Source organism: Miniopterus schreibersii, assembly GCF_964146895.1.
Source record: "Miniopterus schreibersii genome assembly, chromosome: 1".
Taxonomy (NCBI): Eukaryota; Metazoa; Chordata; class Mammalia; order Chiroptera; family Miniopteridae; genus Miniopterus; species Miniopterus schreibersii.
Genome location: NC_138101.1, coordinates 168,296,620 through 168,320,824, shown reverse-complemented (window position 1 = coordinate 168,320,824; position 24,205 = coordinate 168,296,620). Strand labels below are relative to the sequence as shown.

Below are 24,205 nucleotides of genomic sequence, written 5' to 3'. Positions count from 1 at the left end.
TTGTACAAGCATCACCACTATCTAATATCAGATATTTTTCATCACCCCCAAAAAGGAACCTGTACCTATTAGCGGTCACTCCCTATCCCCCACTCCCCCCAGACAACCAGCAATCTGCTTTCTGTCTATGCATTTGCTTGTTCTGGCATTTCATATATAGAATCACGCGATATATAGGCTTTTGCATTTGACCTTTTTCACTTAGTATGATGTTTTCAAGGTTCATCCATGCTATAGGATATATTAGCGCTTCATTTTTATAGCTGAATAACATCCCAGTATATATATGTATCACAAATTGTTTATCCATTCATCAGTTGATGGGCACTTGGGTTGTTTCCTCTTTTTGGTTGTTATGAATAATGGTGCTATAAACATTCATGTACAAATTTTTGTGTGGACATAAGTTTTCATTGCTCTTGGATTTATACCTGGTTTGGAATTGCTGGGTCTTATGGGAACTCTATATTGAACGGTTTAAGGAACTGCCAGACTGTTTTCTAAAGCAGCTGCACTATTTTATACTCCCATCAGTGTGTACGTATTCCGATTTCTTACATTCTCAGGAACACTTGTTATTTCCTATCTTATTTAATATAGCCATCCTAGTGGGTATGAGGTGGCATTCACTTATACCCTGATTGACATTGCCCTGATGGCTATGTGCTTATTGGCCATGTGTATATTTCTTTGGAGAAGTGTCTTCAAATCCTTTGCTCATTTTTAAATGAAGTTATTGGTCTATTTGTTATTTATTTTTATATATTTCTTTTTTTAAAGTAATAAACTGAGACACTATTTTTAAAACAGTACTCATAAAATAATGAATTCTTAGTCAATTTAATGGCAATGTCCTTATATATGAAATTAAACTAGTCTCTAAAAACTCCTCTGAGAGTCAGTATATCCTCTGCGAGTAGCTGAATTCATTTTCCGATCAGGACTTTTTCGATGCTTCAGTTTCACCCCATATTGCGGCTCCACTTTGTGAAGTGTCACATTTCCTCATCATATCAAACTCGAGCCATGGCTGACTCCACTTCTGAGCTTCTTTCATTTGCTCTTCAGTTAAATAAAGATCAAATCTGATTCCTTTAATATTAAACTTTGGAAACTCCCAGTGTTTGGACCAGGGCTTAGGCTTCATTTTTACTTTCAGCTGATTAATAGGAACTTCTTGGCTGGGTTCTTATACTATTGGCTTCATATTAATATCAAAAGTTCTGTATTCAGGAAGGACATCTCGCAAGTGTAGCAAGCTGTCATCAAGTTGTTTCTCTAATTTGACCACTTGGATCTCCTGAATTCTAGGATTATAAAGTTCAAAGCAAATCTCAACACTTTGTCCTTCAGCAGTATTCCTAAGGATAAGAATAGCTCCATGCCCTAGCCGGTTTGGCTCAGTGGTTAGAGCATCCACCCGTGGACTGAAGGGTCCCGGGTTCGATCCCAGCCAAGGGCACATACCTTGATTGCAGGCTCATCCCAGGCCCTGGTCAGGGTGCATGCAGGAGGCAACCAATCCATGTGTCTCACATTGGTGTTTCTCTCTCTCCCTTCCACTCTATCTGAAAAGCAATGAAAATAATATCCTCAAATGAGGATTAAAAAAAACCAACACCAAACAAACAAAAAGTAGCCCCAGGTAGTTCCTGATCTCCGGATGCAAATCCTTAGGAACTGGCTGGTTTTTTCATTGGCATATGGGTTATAGTAACATGAAGAATGCTTCCAACATAGAACTCTGGAATGTGGAGTACTTTTTTTCCTTTCCTAACATTTCTTTCTGTTTGAAATTTCAGAGGACTTGTTTTTCCTCTTGGAGGAATGAATTCAAGACTCAAGAGCCTGGTTTTCTGGCACGAGGGGCGGTGCTTGTCCAGGATGACTGGTTGTGGAGGCAGCTGGAACCTCCTGGGCTGGGAAGGTCCAGGTCTCTGCTGCCCATCTGACTCGCTCGGAGCCCCCACAGCCTGGCCCTGAGCCCCTTCTGCACCCCAGCTCCCAAGCCCCACTCCATTTCTGCTGGTCTAATTATTATTTAGTTGTAAGAGTTCTTTATATATTCTAGATACTAATCCATACCAGATATATGATTTGCAAATATTTCCTCTCATTCTGTGGGTTGTCTTTTCCCTTTTTTGATAGTATCCTTTGAAGCACAAAAGTTTTTAATTTTGGTGAAGTTTAATTTATCTTTTTTTTTCTTTTGTTGCTTCCATTTTTGGTGTTATTCTAAGAAATATATTTGCCTACTAAGGTCATGAAGATTTATGCCTATGTTTTCTTCTGAAGCTTATAATTTTTGCTCTTACATTTAGGTCTTTGATCTATTTGAGTTAATTTTTGTATGTGGTGTGAGATAGAGATCCAACTTCTTTCTTTTGCATGTAGGTATCCAGTTGTCTGAGTCCCATTTGTTGAAAAGAGTTTTCTTTATCCCACTGAATTGTCTTGGTACTCTTGTTGTAATCACTTGAACATAAATATAGAGGCTTATTTCTGGTAGAAAAATATGCTTATATTATATCTTGACTATATCTTCTCATTTGTTGAGTTCTCTACCTCAGGAACCCTAATTATTCTTTTGCTAGGTCATCTTGGTCTTCTCTAATAGCTGTCATCTTCTTTTTATTGTACATTCATTCTAGTGTCTTACTTCATATCAGTAATTGAATTTTCAACAGTATCTATTTTGTACATGGTCTAATTAATTCCATAATAATAGGATCCTCGGTTTCTTTCCTTAGATCTCCAACTCCTTTTGCAGTTCTATTATTATATTATCTTGGTTTCTGCCTTATTTGAATTCGTGTTTTTATTAAGTTGTTCTGTAGCAGAAAGGATTTGTAAGGAATTTTCTTTGGGCCCATGAGCTTTGGTTTCTTCTCAGTTGCATTCTTTGTCTTTACATCTTCTACATGCTGTATTATTTGCCCCCTTCTTTCGTTTTGTTTCGTTTGGCTGTTGCATGCCTGCGCAGTTGCCAGGCTGTTTCTCTGCCTTCTGTCCATACCTATTACTGAGGGTGACTCCTTTGCATTTCCCATTATAGCGCGATGCCCATTTGTTTTCCTGACTCTGCTACAGTTTGTGGCTTGAGGAGTTTATCTCTTCTTCCCTGAGGAACAGTGAAGGCTGGGACAGCCTTCAGCTGTGGAAGAGTGTACTCTCCACTAGCACCTGTCTTATTAGCATCCTCTCATTTTTCTGAGATGGTATTAAACATCCTCTACCAGGGACATGAGATTTTGGGGGTATGACTGTTCTTCCTTTGTGAGGGGTCTTTGGATAGTTTCCTCAACTCAGTGTGGAGCCCTTCCTTCCATCTCGGAGAGTAAGCTCTGTGTTCAAATTCTCTCATTTTCTCTCTAAATGTTCTGATAGGGGCACTTACAATGTCCAAAGATTGAGCACCTGAATTAATCTGAAATATAATTACATTACTTATAAAATTGTAGAACACATATACTTATGCAAGCAGGGGTTTGAGTTTTTCCCCCTTAGGCTTCTTTCTCCTAGGCCTTTGCACCCTACACTCCCCTTGATCCTAGACTGAAGCAATTGAGGTGGCCCAGCAGCTGTGAACAGTGGGTTAAAATATCACCTTATCGGGACATCTCCAGACATCCCCAGGCAACCAAGATCAAAAGAATGACTTCCAGGACTGCACTAGCTGCCTTCCATTCCCAGCCTCAGTTTGCCCCACAGAACCCGATCCCTCGGGCCACTCCTGAAGACAGGTTTTGGATGCTCGTGTGCCTTCTTGGTTGGCCGGCCTTCTCAATAAACGCCTTGTATGATTCACCCCTGCCTCTGTTGAATTGGACACAGCGACAGGCAGCCCCGAGCCCCACCGGGGTTTCCCGGGAGCACTTCCATTCCGCCTCCGTCGGAAGGGAAGGAAGGGAAGGGCCTCCATTCAGCTGGCTGAGCCCGGGGGATTCGGGGAGACATCCACGGATTCCACTGACTCCACAGTCCTGCTTCTGGAAGTGGGGAGTGGGATAAGGCAGTGTCCCGTATATCTTTCCACCTTGATCCAGAATCTCCTCCAAAGTTTGAATGTAAATATAGAGCCTCCATCAACTGCACGCAAAGAAATTTGCTTTTTTCCATTTCCCACTGCCAAACGCCTAAGGGTGGTTTCCCTGGCACCCTTGACGGGTGCCTCCCTGCAGCCCCGCAGCATGCTATCCTCGATGCTGTGCGTTTCACTCGCCTGCTTCTCTGTGCCGTCACTACCCTAGAAATGGAAGAGTTCAAAACAAAAACCCCAGGCTTTTCGGTAGAAAGCAACTCCCAGTTTGGGTCAAAGGTGAAAATGGGTCACATACTGGGTTAGAAACATAGACGCTGTCACAATTCCTGGCTGTGAATGCGCACAGCTTTACCCCTGGGCCATGTTATGCTAATCGATTCTGTGGAACATCTCTCTCTTTTTTCAGGTTTTCCCTCTTTTCTCATTTCTACTTATAGCCACCCAACTACCCACATTTCACTGTCAAACTGTTTATTAATGTTGGCAATTTTAAAGCTTCTTTATGTTACCTTTGGGCATTTAGCTAAAAGCATTGCCTCCATTTTACAGGTAAATATGTATTAGAACAAATCCAGAGACTTTGTATTGATAATTGGCAACAAACGTGCTGATGCCTCAGTGGCAGTCTTCATAAGAAAATGTTAATTTTTAGGGTAAAAAATCCATTAGAAATTGTCTTTGGGAAATATAGTATTAGTTAATGTTTAGAAATGGTTTTAAAAGAACACAAAAGATTGCTACACACACACACAAAACACACAAAGCAAAACACTTAATGAAAGCATCTCCATCAAATCTCTCCGTTTTTAAAGTACCTCACTTGGCATCTTTGTTTTCATTTGTTAAATATAAGGCCATCCTTCAATGTTGTCTCCAACTATGCTTGAAACAGTGGACAGTGGCCAGTGTAGTTAAAGGGAAAAAATGTTGCAGGACCTTGCCAATGAGGGGGGGAAAAAAACCTTACAATAAATATTAGGAGAGTGACAAAGAGACTTTACAAAGGATGTTCATATTTCTTGATTTATGTAATTGGGTATTTAATGTACATAGAAATTCAATAACTATCTTTAAAAAGCCCATTTACATGAACATTTCTTCTATTTTAGATTAAAGATGCCTAAGAGGCCAGTCAATCTCCATATTTCTTTCCTTAATGTTTAGAACAGAGCTATGCCTGGAGCAGACATTCAATAAACACTAATCATAATGACTGAGCTACTTTATTAATATAGAATAATTCCAGGGGCTTCCCTCCTGCTTTGTCTGATCCCAAGCCTTTTAATATTTGTTTATATGTCAGAAAATCAGCCTTAGAAACCCTCTGGAGCAAATCATAAGATAATGTGATACAGGTTGTGGATGAAAAGGGGCCACATACTAAACCTGAAAAGCTCAGGGCAGGCCTGCGTGGCAGCCTTGCAAACTCAGAGACCTAAATTAATCACAAAAGATGGTCTGAAATGAAAACTTTTTTATTTTTAAAAAATATATCTTTATTGATTTCAGAGAGAGGAAGGGAGAGGGAGAGAGAAGAGACAGAAACATCTATGATGAGAGTCATTGATTGGCTGCCTCCTGCATGCCCCCAACTGGGGATCAAGCCTGCAGCCAAGGCATGTGCCCTGATGGGGAACTGAACCTCGATCTGGATCCTAGGTTGATGCTCAACTGCTGAGCCATACCCGGCCGGGCTTAAAACTTTTTAAAAAATATATATGTTTTTATTGATTTCAGAGAGAGGAAGGGAGAGGGAGAGAGACAGAAACATCTATGATGAGAGAGTCATTGATCAGCTACCTCCTGCACGCCCCCTACTGGGGTTCATGGGTCAGTGATCAACGAGTTAAGCAGTTTATAGTTGGTAGTCTGGCCCTTTCCTTCACAAAGGTTAATTTTCACTTTAACCAGATAGGTTGTCTTTTGCATCTGAAATAACATACCTGATTAACACAAGCCTTTGCAAAACAAAGGAGTTTCCCCTTTTTCAGGGCCCTCAAAGCACCAGGGCCGAGACCCTGAATCCTCTCATTGTTATTGTTATCTTAACTATTCACTGTTAACTATCCTGTACTCACCTATGTAAAAGAAATATGTGTCTATCATTTTATTTTTATCCAATCCCAGAGGTTTTCCCACTTTGCTTTCTCCTACCTCCCTAATCTATCACCAATGAATTTCACATAACCCACCTGTGTCCTCTCCTTTGATTGTAATGTATAAAATAAGGTGCAAAACTGCCATTTTCTGGAGCATTATTTCAATCCGTTGAGATTTTGGCTCCCCAACATATGTTGACAGTTTGGCTCACAAAAAGTTTATCTCAGGATTGAATGTTTCTTAAGTTAACAATGTTTTAAAACTCACCTTTGGGATTATTTCATAATCCCTCCAGTGAGGGAAAAAAGTCACCTTTTAAATCTTAAAAGAGTCAAAGCAGATGTCACTGGTTAAGAGTCCATTGATCAATAACGTTTCACAATTTGTATCAACATCAGGGCAAAGGAGTCGCTTCGATTGCAAATCAGGTTCTCCAGGGTCAAAGTTCTCCAGGGTCAAACACCACTTTCCTAGGCATAGATATGACTCACATTAGGGCCACTTGTAACCTTCCCTTTGAAACGGGCAGAGGGTGCGCTGCGCGTATTTTAAACTATGAACTCAGGAGTCTCAAGTCATACTATTCTCTTGCCCTAAGCGCATAAGAGATGGTTTCCTTTCCCACAGTCGTTTAACCCAGTCTCTTCCCCAACGAGGCGACCGGTCGGCTCATCTTTCCCAGGGCGGGGGGACCGGGGCACTTCCGATGCAGCACCCTCTTTCCCTAAAAAGAGAGGGCTCAGCGGGCCTCCAGACCGGGCCGCCCCCCGCCGAGGTCCCAGCTCCAGACACCTGCCTCCGTTCAGATTTCGCTCGTCCCGCAACAACTCGAGGAGCCCGACCCACAGCCCTCCGCTGGCGCCAAAGCGCGGGAGCGCGGCGGGCGTCCTGCGCCCCCCGGCGGGCAGCCCGCGCCCCGCGGCGCCCCGCGGCGCCCCGCCCGGAGCCTCTCTCGCCCCATAGACCCTCCCGGGCGCCGGGCCGGGGGCGGGGCGACGGGCGGGGCTACAGCCGTGACGCGAGGCGGCGCCCACCAATAGGGACGCCCCGCGGTGCCGGCAGAGCCGCTTGGCCCATAAAAAGAACCCCGGGCTCTTTCTGTCCCGGTGCCCCCGACCAGTCGCCTGCCTTGCCCGGGCTTCTCTGCCCACGAGCCCACTGCCCGCGGCCTCCGGCGAAGTTTAGCCGCGGCGCCTGCAGCGTCCCACCGTCCCTCCGGAGCGGCAGCGGCGGGGCCATGGAGAAGGGCCCGGTGCGAGCGCCGGCGAAGCCGCGGGACCCCCGGTGCAGCAATGGTTGCCTGGAGGGGGAGCCGCCGCGGCCCGGGCCGAGCCGGCCCGCCGAGAAGCCGCCGCGGCCCGAGACCAAGAGCGCCCAGCCGGCGGGCGGCTGGAAGGGCGACCGGCCCCGCAGCGACGAGGATAACGAGCTGAGCCTCCCCGACCTGGCCGCCGCCTACTCGTCCATCCTGCGCTCGCTGGGCGAAGACCCGCAGCGGCAGGGGCTGCTCAGGACGCCCTGGAGGGCGGCCACGGCCATGCAGTTCTTCACCAAGGGCTACCAGGAGACCATCTCAGGTGGGGGCGCCGCCGCGTGGGCGCGGGCGCGGGGGGCGGCTGCGGGAAGCGCGCGCGGGCTCCGGGAAGTCTCCAGTTGCCTCACTCTTGGCGGAGGGAGCCCAGTGCTGTCACCTTCTGAACCCCGCCCTCCGCGCTGGCCCGGCTCCCCGCGTGGGACGCATTTCGGGCGCTCTAGGGCGCAGCGGCCTCTGCACCCGCTGCGGCCGCCCTGGGGGGGTCCCCCTGCGCCCGGCGCGCAGCCGTCGGGTTGGCGGGACCGCGGCCACTGAGTTGCGCAGGGCGGGGTGCTGGACCCACGGTAGGAGCGCCTGCACGCCCGTGGAAGTGACGCCTTCCTGCGGCGGCCCTGCTCTTGAGGTCTCATTTTTCGGTAGGTCTGGGGTGAAGCCTCGGCTTCGTGTGCGTGGAGGGTCCGGGGTGATGCTTTACCGCAAACTCGGGGACCTGCAGACTCTCCCTGGCTCGCCAGGCTCCCGGGTCTTCGGAAAGTTGTAATTCTCTTTGGTCCACGTCGAGTTTACTCTAGTTCAGGACTCTTCCAGAACTCGGGGCAGTTCTGGGGCAGTTCTGGAGTTTGAGGTGTGAGGCTTCTGGGGCTAGTTTGCTGCTTTAAAGCCTCTCCCTCTATTCCCCCCCCCCCCGCCCCAAAGCAATAAAGTGACCCCCTGGGAGTCAGGGATAGTCGCTGAACTCTGGGTCACGGAACTGAGTCCCTCGGTCGCCTGTCCCCCGGCTCCCCTCCCCACTCCCCACTCCAAGTACGCGGGGTTGGCCCTCTCAGGGTCAGGCTTTCACTCAGGACGCGGGAGGGCCGGGGGTGGGGGTGGACACGCGTGGAAAACGACTGAGGACTTGGCTGCCTGTTTGCTGTGCTGGTCTTCAAATGGGGGGGGGGCGCGAGAGAAAGAACAAAAAACTTCTGACTTACACACCTGGGACTAAAGGATATTCTGTGGATCACATCTTAGGTGCCTCACTGTGACCTTTCTTTCTTTCGCCTAAGAAGCCTTCTGCTTTACTCTCTGAGAAACTGCGCTGCTTTTGCAAGTAACCTCCCTGCCACTGTTACTTCCCTGAGGGAGCCTCCATCTGGCAACTCCCTTAGTAGGTCTGGGGAAGAATAAAGTTATTTTTGTCCAGTGTTCCAAAGGAAGGGCGGCACATCAGAGTGTGAGAGGGGTGGGGCCCCCAAAGGAAATGATATTACATCCTAAAGCCAAGAAATGTGCCCAAATTCACTTTTTCACCCCTTGATGGAAGAGTTTAGAGCTTCAAAAGCAGAATTTCAAAATGCAGAGACTGAAGAATAAAACATTCTTTCTTTGATGAATGTGCTATCATTTGGTGAAATTCTCTGACATCCTGAAGAGACCTGCTCATAGATGAGGCTTGCTCTTTCCGCCTCTTGTGGATGAGGAAAGCCATCTCCTCATTGCCCTGGTCAGGCTTTGGGAATCTTGCCCTAACAGAGTTCACAGGAGAGAGGGATTTCTGACCCCAAGACAGGTCACAGAATTCACTTAAAGTGGCTCCCAAGGTTTTCCTAAGAAGTGGTTAGCAGAAGTTTGTCTCATGAGCCATAGCACTAATGACTCCAAAGAACATTCCCTTTTACCTTAGAAAACTGTTTTAGTCAAGTGTTACTTTATTACTTAAAAAGTCCGTGGACCTAGAGACAGAAAGCAGATTAGGGGTTGCCAGGGCCTCGGGAGACGGGTGGAATGGGTACGAGTTTCCTCTTGGGGTATTAAATGTTCCTGGACTAGAGAGTGGTGATGGGCGCAATATTACTGAATTGTACACTTTAAATGGTTAAAATGATGACTTGTGTTCGTATTCTACTACAATAAAAAAGACCATGGACTATTTAAGAATTATTTGTAGCCATAGACTGAATGCTTTTTATGTTCTAAGTGTTTTATGGACGCTCTTGGTTAATCCTCAGTTTTGGGGTAACACTGTTCTCTTATACCTGTGACAGGGAAACTGAGGCAGAGAGGTTGGCAGCTTCATGGTAGAGCTGGTGATTGACTTTTTCTGGTGCATGCTGGCCCCAGATGTAAAATGTATTTCTTATTGTGGGTTGTGTTAAAAAGTTTGAAAGCCTCTACCTAGGGGATCACACTTAAGGATTTTACATTGATTTCTTAGAGGTACATAGTTAAAGAGAAGACAAAGGAGAGGATGATGCTGAACTTAAAGAAGTAAACCTGAAATGGTGGTGGCTGAGGCCTTGCACCAACGTGGGTGGGACAGAGAAGGAAGGATACCTTAAATCTGCAGAAAATATAGACGAGAGTAACAGAGAAAACAATCCTGCACAATTCCTAATTTAAATTTCTTTAGAAGAGAGCATATGCCAATGACTACATGGATTGTTTTGGATAGAAACAGACTTCTTTGAAGCTATCATTTTTCTATGATTGTAAACAAGATACTTTATATCTTTGTATATTAATTCTTGTTTAATTGTGTTGACTTAAGTGTTGTAAAGTATAAAATAAGTTGGTACTTTACATTCCCCAAATTATTACTACTTTTTCAGTTCTTCCTAAGTGGATTGATACTAACTTCTGGTGTTCTGGGGAATTTGTCGGTTCTCCCTACAGTGGAGCTTTTCTTCAAAGGTGCCTGGTATACCTTCTCTTACTCCCTCCTGTGTACCTTATCATGGGTGTATTCAGCTTTCCTGGTTACTGTTTATCACTGGGCTATAGCTTATGGGCTGGGGAGCAGGGCTGGAAGACACACTATAACCTCTCCCAGAAACTGGCTATCTTTTGAATCTAGCATCACCGGGTGACCTTGGACCAGATCAACTTGTTTTTTGAGAATTTTTATGAGTTTATTTGAGCCAAATTGATGACAATTGCTGGAAAGCAAAATGTTCAGTGAACTGAGAAAATGTTCCAGAGAATGGCAGTTTTGCTGCTTATTTTATACATTAGAATCAAAGGAAGAGACCTAAGGAGGGTTACATGAAATCCCTTTGAGGTAGATTAAGGGGGTAGGAAAAGGCAAAGTGAGGAAATCTTGGAGATTGGATAAAAAGTAAAACGGAGAGACGTATACTTCTTTTACATTGGTGGTTACGGGATGGTAAATAATTAACATTTACAGCACATAGAGACTGTATTCTGGGAACACAGTAGCAATGAGGGATTCTGTGATCTTATGCTCTGGTGGTGGGTGTGCTCTGAGGGGTCTGGAAAAGATTACTCTGACATTTTAAAGGTATAGTATCTTAGATGCAAAAAGACAATACAGGCTAGCTTTAGGTAAAGATTGACCTTTGTCAAGGAAGCTACAGCCCTAGGATGTGATTACCCACCTTGACCCACTTTTAGTTAGGAACATTTGTGTTCAGACCATCCTATGTGGCTGCTTTCAGTCTCTTAAGTTTGTAAGGCCCACTATGCAGGCCTCTGAGCTTGTCAGGTTTAGTATGTGGCCCCTTTTCGTTCACACTTTCACCTTTTGGTCATAAATAAGTCTGAAGGACTCATTAATGACCAGCCTCTTGGTTGGATAATGTCCCATGGTGCTAGGAAGGCTCATTCCTAGGAAGTTTTGCTGTGTTGCTGAAATGGTGGACCTTTGGGGATGGGGCAAGACTACAGCCTTGGGTGGAAGTCAAGGCTGAATTTTTCTCAAAAGGGAAAGGCAGGTAAATGGGAGGCAGCCATGGACCAGCTCACCTAATTCTATTGCTGTTCCATCTCTGTTTAACTAGCCTTTCCCCTACTGGTTTTAGTAGCCATTGGTGATTGCCTAGATTCAGTACTGATTATGTTGTAGGCGGCAGGAATGGCACCAGGTGTCTGACTGGGAGTCAGACAGACCTGGATTCAGCAACCTCGGTACTTGAGTTCTGGCTAAGAAAAGAATTCAGAGCCAAGACTCCACTCCCTAGAGAAGATTTATTGGGCAAGTAAAGAGAAAGTACACCCAAATCTCACAGGCAGCTCAAAAGAACTGCCCTGGGGAGTGGGCTAGGGCTCCTTTTAACCCCTTGGAGAGGAGTTAACTGCTTTCTTCTCCAAACTGACCTATCAGGGCCCGTCTTGTTATCTTCCTTCCTTGTACGGAGGTTTGATGGGGCTTCCTCCCGTCCCCTTGCTCTCCTCTAAGGGTGGGGGTCTACCACATGACTAACCACATGCCAGGGGAGAAAAGATCAGGAGAATCTGACCTGCATGACCAGAGGCATTCTAGGGTGGAGAGGAGGGTCTTAGGGGCGAGGTCTTGAATAACAATACTTAACTTCAGTACCTGCCATTCTAGGGTGGAGAGGGGGTCTTAAGGGTGAGGTCTTGAATATCTCTCTCCAGTATCTGCTCTACCAGTTCCTTTTCATTGTTAGATGTCTGGGAAGTTCAGCCTTCGTGACCTTCTGTAACTGGCCCATCCTGCTCTGCTCATGTCTATCTAACTGCCTGCCACAATTAGAAGTTGCAAAATAATGACTTTTGGTTCTTTAATTCTTTCTGAATTTATTAACTGGAGTTCTATAAAGACGGTATACAGCCCGGCTGGGTGTGGCTCAGCGGTTGAGCCTCGGCCTAGGATTTAGGAGATCGAGGTTCAATTCCCAGACAGGGCACATGCCCGGGTTGTGGGCTCGATCCCCAGCAGGGGGCGTGCAGGAGGCAGCTGATCAATGACACTCATCATTGATGTTTCTCTCTCTCTCCCTCTCCCTTCCTCTCTCTGAAATCAATAAAGATATATTAAAAAACAAAAAAAGGTATATGGAAACTCTTTAGGCTTTTTTTGCAACTCCTTGATAAGTTTAAAAGTATTTAAAATAAAGCTTAAAATAAGGTTTTTAATTTCTTATACTAATTCTGCAGTGAAGATCTACCTGATTTAGACTCAATCTAAAAGACATAAAAAAAATTATTGTAACTTCACTATCTAAAAACTAAGAATTTTCACATGTCAAATACCAACACAAATGAAGTCAAATGACAGACTGGGAAGAAATATTTCCATTTATGTTGTGGACAACAGGATGATAAAAAGAGATGCTTGAAATTAATGTGAGAGAAAGGCCAAAAACAATTGGCAAGGCAGGTAAACAGACAATTCACTGGAAAATAAATACAAATGACTCTATAACACATACAATGATGCTTGACCTCACTTTCAGTAAGAAATGCACTCAACCCCCCCCCCCCCCCAGCTACATGCTTTCCGTTTTAGATTGGCAAAAACCCAGATATTTGATACTGCATTGTTATTGGAGTTATAGGGAAACAAATATTTCCGTTGAGAATATAACTGTCCTTATGGAGGATAACTTGGCAACATCTATCAAATACAGATGTGTATTTCCTACTTGAAAATCCTGCCTCTGGGAGTTTATCTTATATATACTTGCATACAGGAACGGATGCATGCTAAGGTTAGTTACTGCAGCTTTGAATGGAAGCAACCTACATGTCTAGTCCCTTGGAATGACTAAATGATGCGGAGGAGCTATACATATTTTGTATGAAAAAGGTCGGGGAGGATGGCAGAAATGTTTATTTTGGCCTTCAGAACTGCTACGTGTTACTAGGGATGTGAACTGGGGATGGCAGACCAGTAGAAGCAAGGCTTCTCACTGTATTTTCAGTTTTTGATTTTTGAAGTATGTGCATGTATTTTCAAATAGATAAATTAAAAGCATTATGACAAAGTTGTTTCAAATATAGGAGTAAAAGAAATACAATTCTTCCTAATGATGAGCCAGCAAGAAAAATCTGGTTACTGAAAACCTTTACCCTGATATTAGAGGAACATAGTTAAAGATATATATTTGCAAGGTTGATCTTCATTGTAATCTTTATTGCATGTAGAAGGAGCCAGAATTTGAATGTGACCTTGTCCCTTAATTATCTGTGTAGTTACTGGCATGTCTCTAAACTTAATTGTCACCTTTCCCTTTTTGTAAAGGGTAGTGACACCTGCTTTGCCTAGACTCCTGTAAGGAATTAAGAAGGTATGCAAAAAGCACCTGGTGCTTAGTATATTCCTTCCTTTTAGTGAGGGAGAACTGTGGAGCTCGATTAGCTGGAAAGTGTTTTAAGAATGTGGGATACTTTGGAGCCCTGAGTCGTGTAAAAAGTCCTATTACCCTGGGATGCCATACTGTGAGGAAGCTCTGCGACATGGAGAGGCCACATGTGGCGTTCCGGCTGATTGCTGTAGCTGAGGTTCCATCCAGCAGCTAGCATCAAGCACTAGACATGGGAGTGAAGACCCTCCAGATGGTTCCAGCCCACAGCTGACTAGTCGTCCCCACTGAGGCCCCAGACATTATGGAGTGGAGGCCAGGCATGTCCTCTGTGCCCTGTCTGAATTCCTGACCGACAGAGTCCAAGGGCATAATCAAAATAGTTGTACACCACTAAATTCTGGGGTGTTTTGTTATGCACTGAAAGCAACTAGACAGATATTGAAACAAGAGTGGCTGGAATTTGCATGTGTGCAGAGGAAAAGGGAGTGACTTAAACAGCCCAAGAGATGGCACTTGTGGATTATCACTATAAAGCTGATAGTGAAGCTCTGAGAGTGCCTGAGCTTCTCAAATGAGTGAGAGGAGGAGATAGGTGGCCTAAACTTTAGGAGATGTCTGCATTCAGAGAGCAAGGAGAGTGAGAGAAGCAGCAGCAGAGACAGCCTTAGAGCGAGGTATTAGATGCAGGAGATCCAAGAGTGGAAGTGTTGGCAAAAATGGTTTTAAAAGGAGCAAGGATCAAAGGAAGAGGTCACCGTGACCCCTAGTAGACTTGAGCCAGAATGCCTGGCTGCAGATCCTGTTATTTACCAGCTGTACCTCAGTTGCCTCATCTGTGAAATGGGCCCGTTAATAGTACCCTTCCACCTTAAGGAAGAGGTCACCGTGACACCTAGTAGACTTGAGCCAGAATGCCTGGCTGCAGATCCTGTTACTTACCAGCTGTGCCTCAATTGCCTCATCTGTGAAATGGACCCATTAAAGGGTCATTGTGAGGATTAAATGAGTTCTTACACATAAAGCGCTAAGAGAAGTAAATGCCCAGCATATGTGAAGTGCTACAGGTGCTGTGCGTGCTAGCAGTGAGTAATGAGATCTGATTTGAAGGTGATGTTAGTAGTTTCAATAGCTTAATGTGGTCACCTTAGATTGTTACCCTGTGGGGAGTAATTTGACAAATTATAGGAAACAAAAAAATTTTGAGGTACTTTTTCCTGATTGTCAGGATCAAGTGAGTTCCCCTCGGTGTGTATCAAGGTGGTGACATGCTGGGTGCTGGTGAATGAAAGCCTGCGGCGTCAAGAGAAGAGCACGGGAACCAGGCCTCTGGGATGGCAGGCCAGGTTGTATACGTGTGACCTCATGTGGTCCTCCTGTCAACTTGGAGTTCATGTGCATTTTTTTCTTTTTCTTTTTTAGTTAGTATTTAATTATGTTCAAAACCTTTTTTTTTTTAAATTGTTGAAAGTATTACAGATTTCCCCTTCCCCCCCCCCCCATTGATCCCCTCCACCTGGCATCCACCTCCCGTCCCCGGACTTATCCACACTATTGTCTGTGTCCATAGGTCATGTGTATATGCCTCTAAGTTCTTGATCTCTCCCACCTTTACCCCCACCTTCCCTCTGAAATTCACCCAACTGCTCCATGCTTCTATATCTCTGTATCTATTTTGTTCATCAGTTTACTTTGTTAACTAGATTCCACATATAAGTGAGATCTTATGATACTTATCTTTCTCTGACTGGCCTATTTTACTTAGCATAATACTTCCTAGTTCCCTCCATGCTGTCCCAAAGGATAAAAGATCCTTCTTTTTCATAGCTGCATAGTATTCCATGGTGTAAATGTCCCACAGCTTTTTTTATCCACTCACCTACTGATGGGCACTTGGGTTGTTTCCAGATCTTAGCTATTGTAAATTGTGCTGCTATGAACATATGCATTTTAAAGAGGTGGAAACTGAGGAGGCTCAGGTTAAGTCACTTGCCAGAGGTCACAGCAGGAACTTAGACGTGAGTGACTACAGCATTCCCATTCTAATTGACATCGTGCCCCCTCAGGTTTCAAGTGCCCATGTTAGAATTTCATATGAAGAACCAATTAATATGTGAGACTTGTAAGACACAGGAATTCTGCTTTTCTTCCTGAGTTCTAGCAAAGAGAAAGCCAAGTAGTTTTGGTTTTGAGGCATTTCTTCGTATCCTGACTTAAAGATATTTCACAAAGTTTTTGATCAGAAGAATTCATGAATGATTCCAAAAAAAATTAGCTATATTACATTCAATTGTAAGGTGGATTAATAACTAACAAACCTTTCCCGCACTTACTCTTTTGAGGGAGCTGTTTGAAAACCAAAATTTTATGTATTTTGTCTAAGCACATTTAATTATGTTGTCATTTATAAATGCAAGTCTGTTTTAATGGTTTTACTGTTTGGAAACTTCAGTTCTGTTTTACATGTGTTTTTAGGTCTTGTACTTCTTTTTAATAGTAGTTATAAATTCTTAATATTTCCTTTCATTTAAAGTAATTTTATCTGTAACTACAGCGGTATATAAATTTCAGAGATACACATTTATTTTAACTTCTTTTTGAACAATTAGGCAACCATAATACAGCATAATTATGTCCCATCTGTACTAACATATCTGAATCATGTTCACTGCTGTATATTGGCAACTGTGTCAAAGCGCATATACTTAAATGGTGTACATTCTTTTTTTGTTTGTTTTTTATTGTGGTAAATGCACAGAAGAGAATTTACCATTTTCAGGTATATGGTTTATTGTCATTAAGTACATTCACATTGTTGTGCATCCATCTCCACTATCCATCTCCGGAACAGTTCTTCATCCCAAACCGAAACTCGTTAGCCAGTAACTCCCTATTTCCCTTCCCCCCAGCCCTTGGTAAACACTATTCTACTTTCTGTATGCATTTGACTATTCTAGGTACCTCATATGAGTGGAAGCATACCACATTTATCCTTCGTGGTTGGCTTATTTCACTTAGCATAATGTCTTCAGGGTTTATTATGAATATCATTTTGAAGTTAGAGGAGACCCGTTTCATCCTTGTTGAGTTAGTAACTCATTCTATAGAATGTTGTGTATTCTTAAATTTATAGCTATTGTATTTTTATTTATTTTAAGAAATCCTTTGAAGATGCACTGTGTGAGTATTCACCAAACAACAGCTCTATGAATGACCCTGTGCCAGTTGTTAAAGGGGAAGCAAAACCTGTTGGCCAGGTCTTGGCCCTCAAGGAGCCCATGGTCTGTGCTAGCAGGGACCAGAAGTCTCTGGCAGGGACACTTGAGACCACAGTTGGCTATGGGGAAGGTAGTTTTTGAACTGAATGCCGGAGGAAAACAATTTTTTTTTAAACAGAAATAGTCCATGTTGCTTTAGAGAAGATTATGGTCTAAGGGTTCTGGAATAAAAAGAATGACTAGTATTCATAGTTGCCTGTACCATAAAGTTAAAATTAAATAGAGCTTGCCCTGGCAAGTGTGGCTCAGGTGGTTGGGGGTGGTTCCATGCACTGAAAGGTTGCCACTTCGATTCCTGGTCAGGGGTACGTACAGGAGGCACCCGATTGATGTTTGTTTTTTTTTCTTTCTTTCTCTCTCCCTCTCCTTTCCTCTCTCTCTAAAATCAATAAAAACATATTAAAAAAGATAAATGGAGTTTTCAGAGCAGTTAGGTTTATTTTAAACTTAAAAGATCAGCACAGAAGGCATTAGGGCTGGCTCCTTTCTCTGATGTTTTAAAGTTTATTCTGACCAGTTAGCCTTTCTAGGGAACTTGACTTGACACACATTGCTAGTTGGTCTAGCCTTTATAATCTGGCCATTTGTTTCATCTGCAAGTCTTTTTTCTTATTAATCCCCTTGCTTACTCTTGCTCTAAGTCGTAACTCTTCTACTTCCAGAGTATCTTTGGATACTGTCTTATCTTTTGTTCTGACTCTTAGTCATCTCTCACCTGAATACAGGAACTTCTCAACTGGCTGCCTTGCCTCCTGGCTTATCCTGCTCCAATCCTTAGTGCCAATGTGATTTTACTAAAATCGAATAGGTCTTTTCCTTCTGAAAACACTTTACTGATTTTCCCTTGTCTTTTCTCACCATGGCTGTGAGGTTTTATTATGTTCTAGCCTCTTGTCTGCATTTGTTTCCTACTCTTCCATCTCCTCCCTAGGGCAGTTTAGTATTTTAGTTTAGTGCACAGTGTGTCTTGAAAAACACTCTGCCTCATTCCCACACTGGAGCTGGCGACCGAAGCACAGGTCCTACGTGAGGCTTGTGATGCGATGTTTGGCCTTTATTATTGGCTCTCTTCCTCTCATCTTTCTTTACTATCTTTTTGAGTTTGGGTTGCTAACCTTGAGGGAATCCTCCCTTCCCCCCAATTTATCAACAGCTATTGCCTATCTAGAGTTCTGTGAACTAGCAACCAGGTTTAGGTGAGGAAATGGGCCCTTGCTGAATTCCGGGTTGAACTTTTTTGAGGTCTGGTTGGCCCAGACTCTGTTTCAGTGAAGCACTTTGCTGAGAGTATGTGGTTCTTGCTGTGAGGCATGATGTGTTTTACGTACATGTATTACTTTTTATTTGTTCTAAGTAGGAATCAGTGCCGAGTTCAACAGAGGCCATTGCCAAAGGTCCCAAACAAGGCATTTCTCCCTAAAATAGCTTAAAATACAGTGATACCTATTGTACAGTTTATGCACTTGTAGTAAGATGTTCATGAGCAGGAATGAAGGCACTGAGTGCTGGAGTTCAGCTGAGAGGCTGTGAACTCAGCAAGGGCCTAGCCGAACTCCAGATTACTTTAAGGTAGAGCTGCTATAGATCAAACCTCTCCAACTGACCACCCCTTCAAAATATGTGCTCTCTGTTAATGCCCAGGTAACCATGCAGGTGTGCCACTCTAAATGCCCATCAGAAACAATTTGCATTTCAGCTGCAAGGAGTAGTTTGCAGACAGCCTCCACCTGTTAGTACCTTCAGGATTTGTCTCAGTGGAAGCTATGCTTATCCCTGCTGTTTTTTTTCTTTCATTTTATTTTTTTAAATATACCTTTATTGATTTCAGAGAGAGGAAGGGAGAGGGGGAGAGAGAGAGAAACATCCATTATGAGAGAGTCATTGATCGGCTGCCTCCTGCACGCCCCTGACTGGGGATCGAGCCTGCAACCCGGGCATGTGCCCTGACCGGGAATCGAACCGCAATCTCCTGGATCCTAGGTTGATGCTTAACCACTGAGCCACGCCCGGCTGGGCTTTTCTTTCATTTTAATATCCATTTCTCTCTATTCCCCCTTCACCACAGTACACCACACCCTTTTTGAGGGTGGAGCCCAAAGACTCATCCTGGTGTAATGGGAAGAACGGCTAGTCTGGACTAGTCACAGCATCCTCATTAACTAGTTTATGACTTTGGACAAGTCACTTCAAGACTTTTATGGATCTGGTCTACAGGGAGGGGCGGCTGGACTAGGAGTTGAATTGCCATGCTGAGGTCTCCGTAGAATGGGCATGCTGGTCAGTATTGTCTCATTGCTCATGTGTAGACTTTCAGCAGCTGACGCATGAATGAGGTCCTAGCAAGGACCTCAGACTTTTTTCCTTGATAGAAGTGCCACTTTCCTTTGAAACAGTCTAGCCACTCAAACAGTTTCTATGGTAACAGGTCTCTTGTTTTTCTTGTGATGCAGATTTTTGAAAAGGTTCCTCATTTGTATGCCCTTCAGGGTGTGTGATCTTCTAACCTATAGCCCCTTTATTTAAAGACTTTCCCCTAGGAACTTTGTAGACACATCTACAAGATGTGAATAAGCAGTTGCTAGTCCTACTAGCATGTGAGGTTTTAGTGTATTAATAAGGCCTCATATGAGCTGAAAGAGGAATTGTTGGATTAGTTGGTAGAACAGTAATACCAAGAAAACGAATATTCTTTGTTAGGGTCATGACATTTTATTTGACTTTTACTTTTTATTTTGTAAAAATTTCGAACATAAAATAGGCAAAATTGTATAATGGACAGCTATACACTTACTACTTAGACTCAAAATTAACATTTTGCCATGTTGGCATGTTCTGTTCTTTTGCGGAGAGCAAATCAGAAACGTTTATTTAGAGGTGAGCTGTCACCTAGAAAGTGTTTTTCGTCTTAACCACTTCAACTATGCTTAGTAAACTTAACTATTAGTTTCTTCCAATCATTTAATATCTACTCTATATTCAAACTTCCCCAGTTGTCAAATTTGTTTTTTACTCATGAGTCGTTGGAGCCAGGACCCACTCCGTTCATTTGCATTTGACTTAGGTTTTAGTCTAGAAGAGTTCCTTGGACCTCCCTCTCCTACCCCTTACATTACACTGATTATCCGAGGCTGTCAGTTGTCCTTCAAGATGATCCACCTTTGGGGGTTGTCTGATTGTTTTCTTCTTGTTCCCATTTAACTTGCTTCTCTGTCCCTCCTATTCCTGGAAATTGGAAATTAGGTCTAAAGACTTAATTCTATTCAGGGGAAACATTTTTAGCAGGAATGCTGTTTTCTTCCTACAGTATCACAACCAGGAAACGCGAAATGTCTAGATGTTGAAGATTTAAAGACTCTATTTGGTTTGAGAAGTGATTCTTAACTGATTTCCTAGCAGAGACTCCTATAGAGAAGTTCTTTTTTTTTTTTTTTTTTAAAAAAGACCTTTTTATTGGTTTGAAGATTTAATGGGATTCTTTTTTCCCTTGAAACTATTCCAGTTTGTTTTCAAAAAGTAAAGGTCAAAGTAGCATTACAGTATTGAAGTTTTCCTCATATAAACCCAATAAATAGCTGATAAAACAGTATTTTGCGGGTGATGTACAGCAACTCTGGGCTCTAGCAGCCTCTGGGTACCAGGCTGCTCTTTCTATCTGCTCTCCTGGGCCCTCTCCTTCCTTAACCCCCATGTTTATAACTAATTTTACTTTGTTTTAACAAATCAGATTTCCTCTCTTCATTTCCTGTCATTGACTTTAGGCCTTGTCATTTCGTGGCTGACTGTGACCTGCAGTAACTCCAGGTTTCCTCCCTCTGGACTCTCCCCTTTTTCAGTCCATTCTTCTGGTAGGTCAGGTTCAGACTTCTGGGTGCTGGTGTGATCAGGGCTCTGATCTGGAAGTCAGAGGACCCGGGGACAAAAGCCAGCTTTTGCACTGACTAGTTGGCTCTTCCTCAGCAGAACTGAATGTTTCCAAATAGAGCATCAGTTTCCTTGTCTGTAAAATGGGAATGATGTCTGTTTTGAGAGATCATGAACTGAAGGTAACATTTAATTTGGAAAATGCTCCAAAATAGAAGGGAATCTGATTTCTACCTGATGTTGTTTTCCCATTTCTGTATCTTATCTTAGACTGTACCTCTTTCCCTTACCTCCTCTAGAATACCCTCTCTTCCTCTCCTCTTCATCCTTAAGGCCTGGGTCAAACCTTCATCTTCAGTATCGCCACATTGTTTCTCCCAGGCCATAATTTTTCCTTTATATAAACTATTGTTTTTGTAGTTTAGGTTCTAGTCATTCTCAAAATATTTTTACACATAGGCCTCTTATTTCCTAAGATCTTAAGTTTCTTGAGGTCAGAGTTTCATGTTTGTGTCCATCTCAGGACCTCCTATGAAAACTTGATCAAGTTATCATTGAAACTGATTTCTAGTGTGTTGGCTGTAGGACCCAACTGGTTTCTTATGTGGCCTTTCTAGGATATGGATACACAATCAACCCTTGTTCATATTGGGCACATGTCAAATCTAGCATTTTGGTAGTGTTATTTGGAAATGAACTTTAACTATTGATACAAATTTCAAGGTACTACACAAAACATCCACATGAACTTTTTTCATCTTGTTTTTGAATTGTTAACAGACATCTTCTACATAATCTAACACACAACAAGAAATGGTACACCTCTTTTCTTTCAATTTGCATGCAATGAAAAAACAAGAATATACATATTTTACAACGTTTAATAGATACTAGGTGGGCGGACAGTAAATCTACAGGTGAGAAGTTATCTAATAAAAAATAAACTGGATTTGTTTAGTCCCAGTCACTTTCATAACCAAATATTATTCTGATTAATAAGACTTGCTGCTGACCTTGCCTGTGCCCGCTGGGAGCCAGGGGTTCCCCACGCACCTGGCATTCAGTGAGATGTGCTGCAAACCCATGGAGTGGACTTGGGCGGAGGTAGGCTCCCAGGCCTGGACTGGGGCTGCAGTTTCTGGCACTGCTCCTACCCACGCAGATTTACTCACATCACACAACTGCTGTAACACCTTCAGGTAACACCTCCTGCAATACCTCGACTACCCCAAGTTCATCGAATGCCACCACCAGGGCAAGTTGCCGTGCTCTGCAGTCAACAGCCAGTCTCTTCCTGATCCTTCTCTCTTTTCTACATCTCTACTGTTGAGAGACACGGGCCAGGAAACATCTATACCTCTCCGTCTTCTAGACCCAATCCAAGTGGTCTCTAGACAACCAGTGTGACAAGGGAAAAACAAAGCAGGTCTTCAGTGAAGCTGCCAATTCCATGCCTAATTTTACTGGCACAGAAAATGTTGAGGTTTGAGGATCCCAGGTTTGATTGGTTTAAAGAGCATGTGCAGGGTTTGACTAGATGATGAACTGTCAGAATCAAATCTGCTGGAGTTGCATGTCCGAGATGAAGAGAGACACCCCCCGCATTAGTTCAGAGATTTTTTTTATTTTTAATGTGGCTTAAGAAGTATGGACACAAAAACTCTACCTTGACAATGAATACATTTTATCTTGTCTAGAGATTAAGGATGAGATTGAACAGTCATTAAAGTGATAAGGCCTTACCCAGCCGGTGTGGCTCAGTGATTGAGCATCGACCTAGGATCCAGGAGATGGAGGTTTGATTCCCAGTCAGGGCACATGCCCAGGTTGCGGGCTCAATCCCCAGTAGGGGGCGTGCAGGAGGCAGCCGATCAATGACTCTCTCATCATTGATGTTTCTCTCTCTCTCCCTTCCCTTCCTCTCTTTGAAATCAATAAAAAATATATTAAAAGAAAAAAACAAACCTTGTTTTAAAAATAAAGTTATAAGGCCATAAACCAGGTAATGCAAAAAGCTTCCATGGTTCTGTTTACCTGTGTGTTTCCAGGTGTTCCTGTAAACCCTCAGTGTATGGTTTCACAATACTGTACTAATTTAATGCCCGTGTAACTCTAGATAAAGTTTTACACTGTTAAGCTATCACTGTTCTCTTGGGAATTGAACTCTTTCCTCTGAGGCTCTGGCTTTGACATTGAATTTGACTTTTTGTGTAGTAATTGATATGTGTCGGGGCAATAAGGGATTGGAATCTCCCCAAAATCCAAGCCTAATGACTAAATTTTGCTTATGTACTTGCCACCTATTCCTATTCAACAAGAGCGCCAGATCATTTAGCTAAACTAATTCCAAAGAGTAGAGGTACACTGACCTCAACTAATTTCAAAATATGTTTTATTTCTGCATATGCTAAATACTTTTTACAATTTAAAAAGTGATCTGTTTTGAAGATAAATTGACGAATCTTTTTTTTTTTAAATATATCTTTATTGATTTCAGAGAGAGGAAAGGAGAGGGAGAGAGAGAGACAGAAACATCAATGATGAGAGAGTTATTGATCGAGCCCACAACCCGGGCATGTGCCCTGACCGGGAATCGAACCCTGATCGCCTGAATCCTAGGTCGACGCTCAACCACTGAGCCACGCCCGGCCGGGCTAAATTGACGAATCTTAAAATCGAAAAGGCAAATATGTGAAGGAGCCAAAACTGTAAATCAGGTACTTGGGAAGTGAAGGCTGGAAGCTGACCTACATTAAATTCAGAAAAACATTTACATTCTTTCTGTACATACTTTATTGGTTTTTTTAAATGTTTATTGATTTTAGAGATAGGGAGGAGGAAAGAGAGAGAGGGAGAGAGAGAAACATCAATTGGCTGCCTCTGTGGAATGTTTGGGTTCTTGCTTATTTTGGCCAAGTTTTATCAATGTTGGCTTTCTCTTAAATGCAAAAAGGTGTGAGTGTTGGAAGTGATAAGAGGTAAACCCTCATGATGGAAATGAAAGCAGAGATAGTGCTTTTCTTCTCTCTTTCAATTCGTTTTAACATTGCTATTGCTCTTACTCATAGGACAAATTTTTCCAAATGGGAGGTAGAAAGTAAAAAGTTTTAACGCAGCCCCCAGGGCAGAAGCCTTTGTTTTATTTGCCCCCTGTGATTTAGGGAGGTTTCTGAAGGAGCTGACAGCATTGCATGAAGCAGTCTGTCTTTCCTGTGACACCCTCCTCTAGCCCCAGTCCTGTGCAGAGGTAACCCCAGTTTCTTGCCTTTTTTGTGTGTGTGTGGAAACAAAACACCAGCATGTGTATGAACACCTCAATTAAAGTTTTTTCATTAATGAAATG

General features: G+C 43.2%; 1 protein-coding gene and 1 pseudogene across 2 annotated transcripts in view; one reads left to right on the top strand and one right to left on the bottom strand.

Moving 5' to 3' along the window:
* Positions 1–937: 937 nt before the first annotated feature.
* Positions 938–3,050, bottom strand: LOC308552127 (large ribosomal subunit protein bL19m pseudogene; annotated as a pseudogene). The gene is made up of 3 exons: positions 3,017–3,050; positions 1,622–1,990; positions 938–1,361 (listed from the first exon to the last, which is right to left on the bottom strand). The product of its transcript is annotated as a large ribosomal subunit protein bL19m pseudogene (transcript).
* Positions 3,051–7,228: 4,178 nt separating this feature from the next.
* Positions 7,229–24,205, top strand: part of GCH1 (GTP cyclohydrolase 1) — a 32,436-nt gene continuing 15,459 nt past the window's right edge. Inside the window, exon 1 of the mRNA XM_081156419.1 lies at positions 7,229–7,719. Coding sequence (XP_081012545.1) covers positions 7,380–7,719 — 340 coding nt within the window. The 5' untranslated portion in view covers positions 7,229–7,379. The remainder of the gene's footprint in view (positions 7,720–24,205) is intronic.